General features: G+C 42.9%; 1 protein-coding gene across 4 annotated transcripts in view; it reads left to right on the plus strand.

Moving 5' to 3' along the window:
- Nucleotides 1–16,953, plus strand: part of WT1 (WT1 transcription factor) — a 46,505-nt gene that overhangs the window by 21,448 nt on the left and 8,104 nt on the right. For all 4 annotated transcript variants that reach the window (XM_064492473.1, XM_031459842.2, XM_064492475.1 and 1 more), the window contains one exon: nt 14,646–14,742. In XM_064492473.1, coding sequence (XP_064348543.1) covers nt 14,646–14,742 — 97 coding nt within the window. The remainder of the gene's footprint in view (nt 1–14,645; nt 14,743–16,953) is intronic.

The raw sequence follows: 16,953 nt of genomic DNA on the forward strand, positions 1-16,953 counted from the left end.
TGTCTTCACTGGCTGGGAGTTCCAGCACGCAGCCCGGCACCTTCCCTCTCCAGCTCGTGAACAGAAGGTATTCATCCGAGAGATTTACTTCTTGAAAATGGACAGCCTGCTTTTAAGTGGCTCTTGGAGCTTGTGATGCAAACACAAAGGTGGAGAGAAGCAGCTCTGGGAATATCAGCATTCCCGAGGGTACTCCTCCACCTCAATCCCAGGATAAAGCTGTTAATTTCTCCTTTTATATGGTTACAATTATGTGTTGTAACTGCTTGGGACTTGGCTAGGCTCTGTTGGCCATACTTAACCAGAAGAAAGCATGGGGCTCTCCTGGATCTGCAGGACAGAGATGGGCACTCTGATTTAGAACTGTGCACCGTTCCTCTCAATGTGAACAAATTCAACGGCTTCCTTGCTTTCGATTCTCACGTCCCTGCAGCTACTTTCCCCTCCCTGTTGTTAGTCCTTCCCTCTTTATCTCTTTGGGCATATATTCAATTAACTTACTTAATTTCTTCGTTATGTGATTAATATGTGTAAATTATAGAACAGTTGGAAAATACAACTTTATAGGAGGAAATTAACACTCCCCCCAGTAGCCCAGAGGACACGACTATTAATACTATGTTGCATACACTTGCAGACCTTTTTCCATGCATACATATACATTTGTGTCCTTTTCTTTCTTATACCAAATGATTGGCTTCTGCTTAGATCTGTTTCAGCAAATGTCTATTCGTAGGCCTTTGTGGAGTTCTGTGTTTTGACTCTCAGGAGAGCATTTTTGAAAATATTCTCAAACTCAGAAAAATACATAACGGAGGAAGGGTATACAGCTCAGTGGTAGAGCGCATGCTTAGCATGCATGAGATCCTAGGTTCAATCCCCAGTACCTCCAGTGAAAGTAAATAAACAAACCTAATTCCTCCCACCAAAAGCTTTAAAAAATTTAAAAAAAATATTTCACTTAAAAAGTCTACAAAGACTTATCATCTCCACACTCTGTTTCTCATTATTCTGTTTTAAAACAAGGAATTAGTTTACCTCATAAAGGGGAGGAAAAATGACAGGTTGCTTCAGATCAGAGGAAAGAAGCTAAGCAGAAAAGATAGAAAGGGAAGGTGGTGATGAAGGAGCCATGCTGGAAATGAGCATGGTGGAGTCAGTGCAGGGAGGTGAAGTGGGGTTAATGAGGGCTCCAATCTGTTAATAAAAGTGTGTGTGTGTGTGTGTGTGTGTGTGTGTGTGTAGGGCAAGAAGGTATAACAGATGAGTGGGGGATATCTTTCATGACTTCACGGAGTCTTTTGGACCTGTCCCGTCTATGATCCCATCTTGGGCCCTTCTGAGACCCTCTACTGACTGTTTATCCTTCTCCCTGTCATCTACCCAAGGAAAATTCATAACCTTGAGCTAGGAAAACATTGATATAGAAGCTGCGCTCCTCACAAGTCATCCAAATAATACTTCTCTCAAATGAGGGGCTACTGCCTGTTTTAGTAGGTTTTTTTTTTTCCTATTAAAAGCTAACAAGTTCTTTTATTTTAGTTTTATTTCTAACTCTTCATTTTCAAAGTAAAGCCACAGATGTAGTGTTCTTAGGGCTTAGATAGTGACTTTATCAAAATGAAAACAGCTTTTTTCCCTTTGATTATAAAAGTAACACAGGCTTATTATATATTGAAAAAATTCAGACAGTACCAAAACACTATAAAGGAAAAAAGAAAAGCGATCAGTTATCTCACCACACAGAGATAACTAGTTTTTAAACATATTGGGGTATATTTGTATCTGTAGAGAAGAAGTTCTAGAAACATTTACTGAACTATTAACTATAGTTGCCTATGGAAAGACTAGAAGGAAAGGACAAAAGCTTAATAGAGATGGGTTTAAGAGATCATAGGAGGAGATAAACTGGAAGCATTGTGTTGAGACAACACACTTTCATGGAGTTTTGCCACAAAAGGGAACAAAGAAATGAGGTTCTAGTTCAGTGGGGAGAAAGGGTCAGGAGAAGGTGGGTTTTATTGTTTTGATGTACTTAATTAATATTTAGGTAGAAGTACCTGCATGTTTGTTTGCTGATGAGAATGATCAAGAAGAGAGGAAAAAAATTAATGATGAGAGGGGATAGAATTGCTGAAACAAGGACCTTGAGAGACAAAGGACTCCATGGGCAACTGGAGACTGGTTAGCTAGGAACTGGGATAGTTCGCCCAGTAAGAATATTGATGTACAAGGGTTGTTTCTAAGGATATTAACCTTTTGCTTGCCATATGTACTGCAGATGTATTCTCTGGTTTGTGTTTTAATCTTACTGATTTTTTTTCTGCCAGAAATTTTTATTTTTGTAGTAAGAATTATCAGTTTATGTTTCATAGTTTAAAGTTTTTGGCTTTTCTATTATACCTAGAAAGATTTTTCCTATCTCAAGATTTTTTTTAATTCACTTATTGGTGTATTTTGGTATATTTTTGATTGACTTCTTACATTTAAACATTGAATTCATTCTGAATTTTTTTTGGCAATTGGATTCCACCTTGATTTGCTTCTAGATGTCTAGCTAGTATCCCCAAGCTATTTTGAACAATCCATCCTTTCCTCATTGACTTCACACATTACCTTTATCAATCCTTGGACCCTATCAAATTCCTTGGATTCATTTCTAGACTCTTTATTCTTTTCTTTTGATGGGTCTGACTCTTTGCCAAGTATCAGACTATCTTCTTTGCTGTAACTTTATAGTCTGTTTAAATATCTGATAGGAATGTTCCCTAACATTGTACTTCTTTTTTCAAACTATTTCTGGCTATTGTCTCTTATTTATTCTTCAAGATGAACTTTAGATTCATTTTGTGAATTTCAAAGAAAGTTTTTATCAATATGGGCTCATTAACTGTGACAAATACACTGTGTTAATGTGAGATGTTAATAGAGGAAATGGTACAGAGTATGTGGCAACTGTCTTACTGTCTTTAGAAAGTTTTCTGCAGATCTAGAACCTTTCTAAAATAATAAGTTTATTTTAAAAAATGCTTAATTGGAATTTTTAATGAATTGCATCAGGTTTAAAAATTAATTTTGGAGAAGACTGACTTTTGAAAATTTGTTAATTCTTTCTTTAAGAACATGGATGGTATTTCTCAACTTTTTTCCAAGTCTTGTGTTTTATGTCAGATGTCCCTATTTTGAATTTCCTTCCTTTCAGGATTTTTAACACTAATGCCTCTGGCTTCAAAGTCTCTTTGAGAATGAGTGTAATTCCTTTGAATATATTACACAATTTTTCCTTTTCTTCACCTTGAAATACTTTGTAGTGTCAGCTTGGAAGGTGGTCCCTGTGGAAGAGGTGATTGTGCATGTGGCCATCACACTTGCAGACCTCCACTTCAACTGGAGGAGCAGGAAAGGGCTTAGTCTTAAGAGCCCTATGCAGGATGCCAGGGTTTCAGGGAGGGCTTTTTTATGTCATTCAGCATGGTTGAGTAAACCTTTTCAATTTCAAGAGTGTGTGAGCAAGCTGGGTGGGAGCCTTTGAGAACTCAGGCTGAAAAGCTCCTGCTCATTTTTCCTGTGTAGGGTTTTTTGTCTATGTGGATTTGTCTTGGGGTGAGACTCACAACAGTCTCTTGCCATAGAGCTACGGCATGGAGAATACAGAACTGCAGAACCCAGTGAGTTAGATGAAATTGAGATTCTGATGAACTAGCACCTATCTCAACACCAGACACATGTAAGGGGAGCTCCAGATATTCTTGCATGGTCTGATGAGGTGGTCTTTGAGAATGTTCCTGTTTGTATGTGTTGAAGTAGGAAGGAAAGTCATGCCTTAAAATATTGTTCCTAGCAGTAGGGGCCAGTAAGCATTGTGGGGTTTTTTTTGGGGTGGGGGGGAGTGCTGTATTCTCCCCAAACTGTCTTGGGAAAGTAGATTTAAAACTTCTTTTAATTCTGTTCTGAGTGTAAAATAAAAGAAAAAAAAGTCAGTTGGAGGAGGTTTGTGTACCATTTCGAATGCTGAGGAAAGCCTGATGGTTCCTAATGGCTGATTTATACAAGCGTCGTTATCAGGCTATTAACCACTCAGCCTGTATTCCCGATTAAATAGTGGCCAACGGCTAGGATGCTTGGAAGTGAAGACATATGAGCTGTGACTATAAAAAACTTTCAAACGAGGAATACAAACAAGTTTTAGTAATAATGGTTAGCATGGTTGGAACAAGTGGGAATCTTCCAAAAGGGATCTTTCACAGTGCTTATTTATAACTATCATGTTTTGATGTATTTGCTGAAAAAGAAATCTAATTACCTTTAGATAACTGTTATGTATTAATCAGGATTCTTTCTGTAGCAAGTAACAGAACCCCAGTTATAACTGGCATAGATCAAAAGGAGAATTTAAATTTAGCAGCTTATTGTATGTATTTTAAAACCCCTTGTCTGGCTGAGACAGTGTCATTAGAACACTGTTTCATTGTCTCTTGTCTCTGCTCTCCTCTGTGTTGGCTGCCTTCTCAGACAGGCTCTCTCCACTGTGGCAAAAAGAGCTCTGTTTTTTTGGCACTTACAGCTTTACAAGAAGACTGCCTCCCTGTTGGTTCTTCTCCATTAAAAGACCCAAGGAGGGCTCTGATTGGCCTGGATTGGGTTGTGTGGCTAGAGAATGCAGTGATCTGATTGGCTAGGCATGTACTTACCCCTGGAGCCTGAGGGTGGGATTAAAAAGGATTGGTTCCCTGAAAGGGAAAGAAGACTGCATTACCAGAGGAAGGTTGGGGTTGGGGGGAATATACTCAATAGAGAATTTAAAAAGTCAAGAGTTAGTGAAAGTGGAGTGAGTCCTTTTCCCCTCCAGAAATGATGTGGAGCTGGATGCTGCAGAGATGTACAATGCCTGGATAGAAAATAAATGAAGGATGGAGTGGGGGGAAGCCTTCTTTCTAATGTTCATTAAAAAGTTCAATAGTTAGAATTATTACCATAGTATGATTTTTAATTAAAAGTGACATAAAAGTATATTATATTTTAATTAGAAGTAAAAAAATGTTATCTTTTTCTTGAGGTCTGAACTGAAATGAAACACCTGAGGCAGGAGGAAAGTAAATTTTTGAAGTAAAAATATGGCTAATTGTTTTCTGTAGACTGTACTTCTAAGAAAATTTTATACCCACGAATTATCAGATTACAGACATTGTGGGTTTTTTTTTTAAACTCATCAAATTTAACTTAATTACTTTATTTTTACGTTCTGCTTTCTGTGCTGGATTAGTTAAAAAAAAAACTGCATCTTTTGATGTTTACATTCTCTGGAGCAGAGTAAATATGTATCTATACAAAACGTACATTATACACTTATACATAATATTTTATATATTTATATACACTGATTTGTTATAGTTCCACTATAAAAGATTAAATCACACGAAGAAAAGAGGATGGCTAGATGGCATTGCTAATGGTATTTGTGCAGAATTTTATTTACATATTACCCTTAGCTCATCACCCTCAAGCAAAGAATAAAAGAGCATTCATTTTGAACTAAAGGTAGCTGTGCTAGGTTGCCATCAGCTCTGAATATGTGCAAAAAGATTTTAATATCTATTTTTTTCCCAAGTCAAATTTTTTTTAAGCCCAAGTCAGATCTTATAAGGGGATATGAAATGGGTTTTCAAATTACTCTGGCTACAGGGAAATTTGATTTTCATTCAGTGAAGCTTTAAACCTAAGCATTCTGGCGTGATCACTAAGGCTTCTTAGAGGAAGTTCCTGGTTCTTTTGGCCCCAAGGCTTTGAGGACTGATTCCTTCAGGTCCAGCTCTCTCTGGCTCATCATTGTGCATGGTGAGCATTTGCGTGAGACTTATTGTTTTGTTGGTTTTTGTTTTATTCTGTTGGTTGTCCTCCCGTAAGTCTCTTTTATACTGTAACTGTCCTCCCTGCCCCACTCCCTCTGTTTTCTCATGTAACTGTCCTCCCCACCCCACACCCTCTGTTGCTCATGTTCTGACTTGTTGGAGATAGCAGGTCAATTGGTCAGTGGAATATCTCACAATCAGGATTTGGCAGATTGCTTCCTATTACAGTCTTAAATTCAGCCGTCGATCGCCTGTATGTTCTATATAAATAGACTTGATTAGATTTGGGTTTTTTTTAGGGGGGCAAGAATAATTGAGGAGCAGTGGTATGTTCAGTCTCATCTCTTGTGTTTAAACTTTCAGAAAGCACACACTTTCTTAACATGGTTCCATTGCTCTTTTCCACAGAAGTGGCACACTAGCTGGGGGGATGGTTCTCAAGGCCAGCAGCAAAGTATATTTTCAACCCCAAAAGTAATCAGGCACCTAAGCATCTCACATATAGCCATAAGTGTCAAGGATGGAGAGAGAAGAAGAATGGATGGGCAAATTCCATTTTCTGGATGCACAAGAGTGTGAGGTTTTCCTGGGTGCTTCCCTTTCATCTGACTTAACTCTGCAGATGTGAGAAGACAGAGGTGAAGATGGAGGGATGCCTACCTGGCCAAGGATTAGAGGTGGGAGAGAAATCACAGGTGGAGGTTTCCCCCTTTTGAATATCCATATCAAATGCTAATTGCCCTCCAAAGGTGCTTTTTAAAGAAAAAAAATTTTTTTTTTACCTCTTCTGTTGATAAGGGATTTCAGGGCAGCTCTGGTTTTCCTCAACTGTAAAAGCTCAATTCCTTTTTATTAATCTTCTTGTGCCTGCAGAATATCAAAATTAATCATTTCTAAAGAAGCTACCTTTAAACATTAAGTTTTTTTCTGGGATGAACCTCAATGTACAAGTTTTTAGCATGAAGAGGGCTCATAATTTGTGTTATATGAGGGACATTTTTCTCTTTTTGCGAACTTTCTAGGGACACATGTTTATGTATTTTAAAGCTGTCTAGGAAAAGCAAACTTTCTCAGGATACATTTTAATGCATTTTAAAGCTGTTTAGGAAAATGTACAGTCCACACCACCGCCAGAAATGAAGTCGTGAGATGTATGCTCTGCTGATAACAGCTTCTGCTTAGTTTATTTTCCCAGTTAGGTAGAAAGAAATTTTCTTGTAAAAATTGTGCTTGGTTTCGACTGCTCTATCACATATAAGCAGGCCATTTCCTGCAGCGTTCCTCACTCTTATACCAAAATAAATACTGTGCCTCAGAGCAGAAGCCAAAGGGTGCTAAGAGTGCATATTTTGAATTTGCTCCTCCTGGCAGCCCCCATCCTCTTACCCTCCCCACTCCCGCTGCATTTTTCAAACCTTCTGCATGCCTAATTTCATTCATACCCCTGGAGAAAAGAGCTGGGAGTTATTCAAGTGTCGTGATGATAGAAGCGAGCCCAGGATGGGCTTGCCCCACCGGAACAGTCTAGCTGGTTTTGAAGGAAGAAGAGCTGCCCCCGACCTGGAGGCAAACCCCATTTCTGCCACTTGCCGTCTGCCTGACTTTAGGCAAATAACCCAACCTCCCCTTAGACTTCAGTATTCTTTGCTGTAAAATGGGTAGAATACCATTAGGTAACATTTATGGAGGGCATAACCATATGCAAAAACACTGTGCTTTACTTGCCAAATCTCATTTGAACTTGTTAACAGTCTGATGGAGAGGTGCTGTTTTTCTCATTTTACCAGAAGCTTAGGCCAGGGAGGCGAAGTCATTTGCCTCAGGTGATATCCCTTGATGACTCCTAGGACTGTGCTAAGGATTAAAAATGTACATCCTATAGATCTCGATCACCCGGCTAAAAGAAGCATATGGGACTTAATTTCTGTGGTTGTTGGTCACCTGATGCATATAACCATAGACCTGAACATTTTGTTAGGATAAGGTTACTAAGGGATATATAACTTTTACTCCCCAGGTAGCTAAGCTCTTTGAGTTTCAAACAATGTATAAAATAGGTTTCATTTTACAGAGGATGAATCTCAGTCACAGAGAGGTTTAGATGACTCACCCATGATCACAGAGCCAATACATGCTAAAAGTGGGCCTGGGACACAGGCTTCAGATGCAGAACCCATGTTCTTGCAGACTAGTGCTTCAGATTAACTTGGAGATAAAGGATCCAGGGTAATTCAGCTCTTTCAAATGTATCTGTAGGAAACCCAGTAAATCTGGGATGGTAGGCTGGATAATTAGCTCGAGAAATGTCCAAGTCCTAATCCTTGGAATATGTGAAGGTTGCCTTATGTGGCAGAAGGGACTTTGCAGGCGTGATTAAGTTAAGGATCTTGAGATGAAGAGATCATCCTGAATATCTGGGTGGGCCCTAAATAAAATAACTGTCCTCGCAAGAGGAAGGCAGAGGCAGATTTGACTGCAGAAGGGTAGTAGGAGATGCAACAAAGGAAACGAGGTCAGAGATGGGTGAAGAAGGGGCCAAGGACTGCAGATGAGTTCTGGAAACCGAAAACGGCAAGGAAAGAGATTCTCCCCACAGCCTTCAGAAGAAAGTAGCCCCACCAACACCTGGATGCTAGTGCAGTGAGGCTCTCCAGGAACTGTAAGAGTGTAAATTTGTGTCATTTTAAGCCACAAAATTTGTGGTTATTTGTTACAGCGAATGTAGAAAACAGATACACTCAAACTTACTGCTCAGCAACTGCAGTTTTCTATCTGTAATTTCAATGTTAAACCTACTTTCAAGTGGGCCAGTGACACTGAGAGGTGAACCCCAGACCCCTGCAGATGTAACTTCTGGGTTTTGCTCCAGCAGCACTGGCCATTCCTGCTTTCAAGCTTTCAAGGTCTGGGAGATTCTGATACTCAGTTCCCAAACTTTGTTGCCATGTGGGAGGAGAAATCAGAACTCAGATGGAGCTTTCCAGTTTGCAGCTTAAACTTCAGTGCTCAGCTTTTAAAGCAGAGGTTGCAAATTGGTGACCCTTAGCCCAGAGGTATGTTTCGTTTGACCTGATGGTGATTCTATAAAATTGTAATTATTTGCCAGAATTTAAAATTCAGGCGACTTCAGTGGTAGAGTGCATGCTTAGCATGCACTAGGTCCTGGGTTTAGTCCCCAGTAATTCCATTAAAAAAATAATAATAATAAAAATAAATAATAAATAAATAAATAAATAAATAAATAAATAAACCTAATTACGTCCTCCAAAAAAGCAGCCCCCCCCCATTTTTTCTTTAAATCCTTAACTGATTGTACATCAAAATCCTGATTTCCAGCTTTTCTGGAGGAGGTAATATTATTGACAATACTTTGCGGGTAGAGCAGAGTCCTAGTCTTTGGGCAGAGGGTAAGGTGGCCAGGGTGGCTGTCTCTGCCAGTTCAGTGCCATCTTTCTCTCCAAGGCCTTCATTTATTTTTCTCACTTACTTGGCCCCTGTAGGTACCTGAATTTGTGGCTCTGCTTTAAAGAAAAAAATACCAAATCTATATTCTCACCAGTTTAGCAAAATTGTTGACCCTCGGCCAATAGTCTAGAAATTCATGGAGAATAAGAGAGTGGACAGAGGAGTTGAGACATTTGTCTTAGTTTTAGTCTTAAATGAGGTAAAGATGTTAGTGTTTAAGTAGGGGGAAAAAAAAACCCCAATAGATTCTGGAAACCACAGAGCAGTGAGATTAGCATGAGTTCTTGGTAAAGCTGTTAAGCTGTCTTTTGGGGAGCACAGAGGGAAGAAAACAGCATTAGGAACTAAGATGTGTTAATCATATATAAGGCAATGCTCAAGTCTGTTTCTCTTTGTGGTGGAATCACTAGTCTCAGTGCAAGGGCACTAATGTAGTGGATCTTTATTGCCAAAATGCATCTGGTAGTTATTTGTGATGTCCTTTGAACAAGATAAAGAATTAAAGGCTAAGTGCTTAAATGAATGATTTGTGCCTGGTAGAAAAATAAAACCAAAGGAGCTGTCTTAAATATCTTCATCAGGTTGGCAAGTGGTTGCTCACTCTGTGCTCTGGGGCAGGAAGGAAGAAGCAGTCACATTACTCTGAGCCCTGCCTCCCAAATTTTTGCCTGCCTGCACCTGACCCGCCAGCTCTCCTCCCCACCTGCTGGACCCACAGCTTCCCTCATTACACCTCACTGTACATCCCTGTATTCTCTCTGATTATCTTGGCCAAGGAGTCATCAAATCCTTTTTCCCTGTCATTTAGCCGAATCCAATATCTTACTGTCAAAGAGAAGTTTATGAGGCAAGAAAACAGAAAAAATGTGAAAACATTTTATAAAGCACCAGTCTTTGTCCTAAGAAAGTCCAGCCTTGCCCAGGCTTGGGGCACGTGCCTTGCTGTGTATTGTGCCACGGTTCCTTTACTCTCCTCTCATTATCTGGGTTGGAAGGAAGCTTAGTCACTGCATGCATTCCTACCCTAAGGGAAACGTGGGTCTCTCAATTGCTTGGTCTGGTGGGATTCATGTTCTGCTCTAGAACCTGCTTTCGAGGGCTTTGTGATTCCTTTATTTGGAAGGTGCTTCTTTGGCCCCAGAAATCTCTTCTCTAGGCTGGTAGCTCCTTGCCCTTCTTGGAAGGCTTAGTGGTTTCAGATGTCTAGAACCCTACCCTCACTCCTATTTGATTCATCCACAGCGTGGAACTTTTAAAGGCTGATGGTTCTTGGGGTAAAACTTGGTTTCACTTGACCATCTAAGCGGGCAGCTGGGTCTTAACAATAGCTATTGGCCCAATGGCAGCCACTGTATTCCTGAACCTTTCTGTCCTAGATTAAGGTTTGCTGAAGACTTAATGTATGCTCTGTTGCACTGGACCCCATCCAAATGACTAGATTCTTTATGATGGCTTCCCTCATGTTGTCCCATGGAGAGACCTTCTAGAATCTTATCACTGCCGGAACACCAGCGAACAGTTACACATATTGTAAACGTAATAGTTCCCAACAACAGCAAGGAAGATCCTTCCCTCTTATGAAAACACAGAACAGGTAACTTTCAAATACGGAGATAACATGAAATGGGATGGAAAGCAAATGTTTTGGAAGCCAAATCAAGAGTTGAACAGTTTTCAACAGTAGGGGATGGCTCCCTAAAAGAAATAGAATGAAATCTGAAGGAGAAATGTGTAGTACATTGCAGTGAAAAAAAAAAAAAATGCCTTCAAGCTTAAAAGTTGGAGATACCTGCCTTACCTACAGTTCATGCTGGGATGGGAGGTGGAGATTTTATCTGACTGAGGAAGGCTCACTGTGACCTGAGTGCTAAGCAGGGAGGGGCTCTTAGGTGTGTTAATGGCAGTACTCTGCCCAGATTGAGAGGGGAAGCCCCAGACACCCCGACTGGGAGCTGAGCCCCGGCAGCTTGTGGGCATAATGCACTGTGTTGACTAACACTCTGATTTTGAAACATTTGGAATGGAATCTCTTTGGGTGAGGTCTTAGCTAGTTGTTACTTCCCTGGTTCCACTGGCTTCGGTGTTTGTGGATGACCCTCCTTTTTCAGTCCCTTATGTAAATACTGTTCTCAGGTACTGGGTTTCGTGCTAAGCACACACTTGGGAGAGGAATTTAACAAAATAAAGGGGCTCAAGAAGATGATGATTCTGATAGCAAATAAACTGTGGACACCAGTTCACATTGTCAGAGCTGAGAGAGCCCCAGCTCTGTAGCCTGGAGAGCTGTCCTCAGACGCCTGAAAGACTGTCACGTGGAAGAGGCGTTTAAGATTCAGCCCGTCTGGCGGGATCCTTCTGGACTGTGCGCCTTACTCCAGTCAGAGTGGCAAGAGTACAGAACGGAGCGGGTCACTCTTTGTCCTCAAGGCCAAGTTTGCCACACAGTGGAGGAGATACTCAAAAATGGCTGTTGAATAGTAATATTCTCTGGTTCTCCAGAAGACAGACGTGAGGAGGCAGATTTCTGCTCAGGTTAGCTTTCCTAACAATTAAAGTTCTTCCCAGATGGGATGAGCCGCCTTGAGAGCTGGTCACCAGTCATGTCCTCCAGCTAATGAGGCTAAGCTGGAGGAGCTTCTTGTGGAGGTCAGGGTAGATGACTCTTCTGCTTCTGTGAACCTGTGGTTCCAAGCCCCTCGACTTGCTTTCCTTTTCTTATCTAGAGGGAGTTATTACCGTACTAAATGGCTCAGTTGGACTCAGTGTTCTGGGCAGAGCACGCTGGGAAGTGCGTGGGGGTGCAGGGTTTCCACCGTGTGGAATTGCATTGGTGTGTTTGTCTTATAAGAGCCAATAGGCAGGGTCCCGCTGTTTGTCTTGTTCATGGACCTGGTAGAAGAATCTAGTATTTGGCAGGTGCAATCTTGTTGCTTCTTTTGTTTGTTGGTTGCATCTGGCTGGAGGGTCATGACATTCCCTTTGAGTGCTGCAACACTTCATTTCCTGGGACAAGTATCCTGAGAAAAGTCTATTTCCCATGTCTCCCACCTCCAGGAATCCATATAACACCCCTAGATTAGCTGCCAAGACAGGAGATTCCAAACTCATCCCCTCTGATGGCAGAACTTTAAAATAATTCAGATTTCTATTGTTGGGTCCCTAAAAAATCCCTAAGCCCTAGAAAATGTGTAAATCACATTTTAGCTCCATGAAGAAGGTTAAACCAAGCAAAGTCAGCATCTCTTCACAGCCTTTGAGGCAAAATGTCCTGGCAGCACCCTTCTTGTCCTGTCTGTCCTCTTTCTGCCACCACATTGCCACTCTCATCAGCTCTGCCTTCCCCACCGTCTATATGATACCACTGTAAGGAGGGCAGGCGGGGCCTCTTTCTCTCGGCAAGCACATGCTAAGGTTCTGAAAGGCAGACGCTATCTGGGTTTGGCATTTCTTCCCAGTTTTCTTGTGTCTGACCCTGGGTTAGCTCTTTGGGACATTTTCCCCCGGAGATGTCACCTGAAGGACGTGGAGACAAGGTGTAGGACGTAAGAGAGAGCAGAGCTGCCACCCACCTCCCCCAGCTGCTCTCATTGCTCTGCAGAGGAGACAGGCAATTCTTTCTAAAAAGCTGGGAGCCAGAACCAAATGTGAAACGCCACAGCTGCTGTGGCCGCAGGATGTGTGGACATGTCCGGCGTCCTGGCAGACACTCTTCCCTTCAGGAATTCTCTCCCCTGGGTGAGTGAGAGTTGAGCCAGCCTCAGACAGAGTGGGCCACCTGCCTCCCTCACCCAGACCCTGGGAACCTCTAGAGTAATGGGGGCAGGGGTGGAAGTTCTCAGCCCTGACAGCCAGTTAATTGCACCCAGAGGCTTAAAAAATGCATTGACCCCAATCCCCAAAGATAATTTTTCAAGCAGCTTTATATATTTCACATACTGTAGCTTTCACCCATTTGCAGCATACAAATCAATGGTTTTAGTATGTCATACAGAGTTGTATGACCGTTACCACAATTTGAGGACATTTTCACCAGTCGCTCTCCATTTCCCCTCACCTTCCCCAGTCCTCAGCAACCAACCACCTATTTACTTACTGTCTCTGTAATTTTACCTCTTCTGGACGTTTCTTATAAAGAGAATCACACAGTAGGCAGTCACGTGTGATTGACTTATTACCCTTAGCATAATGTTTTCAAGATTTGTCCACTTTATCATGTACTCCATTCCTTCTTATGGCCAAATAATATTTCATTTTGGGAATATACTGTATCTTTTATCCACCATCAGCTGATGAACATTTGGGTTGATTCCACTTTATGGTTATTATGAGTAATGCTGCTAATAAATGATGTGTGCAAGTTTTTATGCAGACGGGTGTTTTCATTTCTCTGAAGTTTGTACACCTTGAAGTGGAATTTTGGGTCCTTGGTAACTTTGTCTAAACTTTTGAGGAACTGCCAGCCATTGTCCGAAGCAGCTGCATCATTGTACAGACATTTCATCAAAAGTCCCCATGGTGATTCTAGATGTGATTATAATGTGCTGTGCATGTGGATTAGAATCCTCACTCTGCCTTGTTTGGAAGTAACAGCAGAACAGATACCAGCTTTTACCTGAAGGGGAGGATACTTTAGAGCAGAACATCCACCCCTTCCAAGATGCTCTTCTCAATTTTCTACATCCATCAGCTTTCCCTAGTAGTCCAAAGTTAACCTGAGTTCTGACCAGTGAGTCTAATGCTGGAGAAAGATTATCTACTCAGTGTCCACCTATGGTACGGGCTGGCTGTGAAGAGTTAAGTTGATCTGGAAAACAGATCTATGGGTTAAGTGGAGCAGGGCCACAGGTGTGTAATCCCCTCTTCGGAGGATGAGATCTATTCTTGTAAGTGTCATCACTTTCTTGGTGCTATTTGGTAAAAACTGAGTCATGAGGTGCTGACAAAAATTCCTTGCACTCAGTGTGAAACTTGAGGCAACTGCTCATTCCTAAGGTATTCACAGCTGTCAGCCCTGCTGTGTGCTTGATGGTAAACAACTTGCTGGGGATGAAATCCTGCCACTGAGACTTTCCCCGGCTTGTCTGAGAGGCATAGACCCAGATGGTGCACCTGCCAGAATCAGAGCGTGAGGGGCTGCATGGTGGAGACGCCAGGATTGGGCAGCCCCGCCTTTCACAAACTCCAGCTTCCCAAGTAGCCCCAATGGAGGGAGGCAGAAACCAACTGTGTAATCCCCTGATCCTTTAAAGAACACTCCTGCTGCAGATGTGCGTTTCCAAAGGGTGCCTGTGATCCAACCTGAGGCTTGTTCTCCTTTCTTTGTGTTTGCAGCCACGGCACCGGGTACGAGAGTGATAACCACACCACGCCCATCCTCTGTGGCGCCCAGTACAGGATACACACCCACGGCGTCTTCAGGGGCATTCAGGTGAGTGCGCTGGGGCCCGGCTGCCTCTTTCCTTCTCAACACCCTTTCACTTCCTTGCTGATGGTCATTTGGCTCTGGCAAGTCTGTTCCTAATTATAGGCTTCTGTGACAGCAGGGACCCCCTCCTCTTCCACTGGGCCAGGTCAGGGGGCCTCTACTCCAGAGGCCAGTGTGGATGTGGCTGCCTCCCTGACTCAGACCAGGATGCTTCTCGCAGAATCCCCCTCTCCTTTCCTCCTTTACTGCTTAATTCACCTTCTCCAGGCTGGGCTGCACACCTCTTGTTCTGGGGCTAAATGGACTTGAATTAATGACCTGGACCTTCTAAGAAGAGACTTCTAAGAAGACTTGGTCTGCGTGGTAAAGTGCCCAAAGATAGACTCTACTGTTGCTAATAATGACAATAACAATAACATCAGTACCACGTATGGCTGGACACTCTCTATGGGCCAGGCGTGGTGCTAAGTTTTATTTGTGGACTTTTTAAAAATAGAATTAATGTTTTCTGAGCAGTTTTAGGTTTAAGGAAAAGCTGTCCAGAAAGTACAGAGAATTCCCATATCCGCCCCCTGGCCCCCTCCCTACCCCACACAGTCTCCCCTGTTGTTAACGTCTTGCACTGGTATTGCTACAATGATGAGCTAATGTGGATACATTATTAACCGAAGTCTGAGGCTTACATTAGGGTTCACTTCCTGTGTTGTGCATTTCTGTGGGAGAGTGAAGAGGTAAAGTAAAAAGGTTACCATTTCAGAGAATTCAGAAAATGGAAGGCCACCTCTGTGGAGTCTCTCTTGGGTACTGGGAACCATGTTCCATTCCCAAGGGTTTGCGTTTGTGACTTTGGTGTGTGACTCAGTGGCTGCAACCTGAGTAATAAGGCTGTGCTGCCCTCACCAGGCTAGTCGGTACCCTGGCAATAAGGTGTGTGCGAGCCAGGCAGCTCTGAGATGTTCCAACGAATGTTTCCAGAGTGTGGGGATAGAACAGCGTGCTCCCTCATCCCAGGCTTCCCAGTGGCGAGAATAAGGGCAGGGTTACAGAAACACAGACACCTGCTGGAGCTACAGAGTCATCCAGTCTCTCCTCCGACAAGTGCCGGAAGAATCCTTCCCCAGGACCCCAGCTGACACTGATAGCTCGGTTTTATGTCTTACTGCCCTGTGCGCCGCCTCTGGGGTGAATTAAAGGAAATGAGCAAAGCTCCTTTTGCCTTCCTTTCCACCAGGCCCAGTTGTCAGACTCACTGTCATGGCCTCTGACAGACTCCAGATCAGACAAGTGTTCATTTTCGCCTAGTGCACGCCGATGGGACCCAGCTGGCTGACCGTTTAAATTTATGCCACCTTTTGCCTTGAGACACTGGGGCCTATCAGTAGGATACAGCTTTGTATGTCACTACAGTACCTTTTCTTCAGAAAAGGTCTCACAGTGCAAGGCAGTGCGAAGTAGGAACTAGAACGTAAGCTTGAGGGGGTGTGGAGAATGCTCAAGGCAGGCGTGGGTTGAGCTCAGGAGTGGTTCCAGGTTTTAACCCAAAACATGGCTGTGCTCTTTGGCCTTGACTTGCACACCTGTAAGAGGACGAGGGGGATTCAGTGGTCCCTCAGGCACTGCCACTGCTCGTGTCTATGACTGATCGATTCCGAGAGCGGGATGAGGGGTTGGCCTCACTGTTCTCTGCTCCTCCTGGAAGACCAGCCTTACCCACACTTGCTCCCACAAGATAAAGGGGTTAGCAGGATGCCCTGTGATGGATGTACAGTGCACAGAAGGCAGACACAGCGTTTCCTTGTGTCTCTGTGAAAGGATTGCACTGGCCACACCATGGGCCTTCTGTGGGTTCAGCTCCCTTCACAGACAGAACCCCAAGTCCCAGGGGCAACTTCTTCCTCGTCATTTACTCACACAAGGAAGGTCTGCTCAGTTGGGGGCTCACTTAGTATCCCACGTTTTTCTCTAATAAGGACTTGCCCACCCACTGCAGGTTGAGCCCAAGGTCATGTGGCTGTCTATCCCAGTGGGAGGGAATGGAATAGAATCTGCGACTTTGGACTTCTAGACCTCACTGCCTCAAGTGGAGAAGCTGAGAGACAGGATGGACCGGGAGCACTTCCAGTCACCAGCATTTCTTTTGCAGATGCTCTGGGTCAGCAGCCCCAGACAGACTTCAAGTCCCAGTTCTGGTTGATCAGCAGTGAGGATGTTTGA

The sequence above is a fragment of the Camelus dromedarius genome, chromosome 12, assembly GCF_036321535.1.
Source record: "Camelus dromedarius isolate mCamDro1 chromosome 12, mCamDro1.pat, whole genome shotgun sequence".
NCBI classification, from domain to species: domain Eukaryota; kingdom Metazoa; phylum Chordata; class Mammalia; order Artiodactyla; family Camelidae; genus Camelus; species Camelus dromedarius.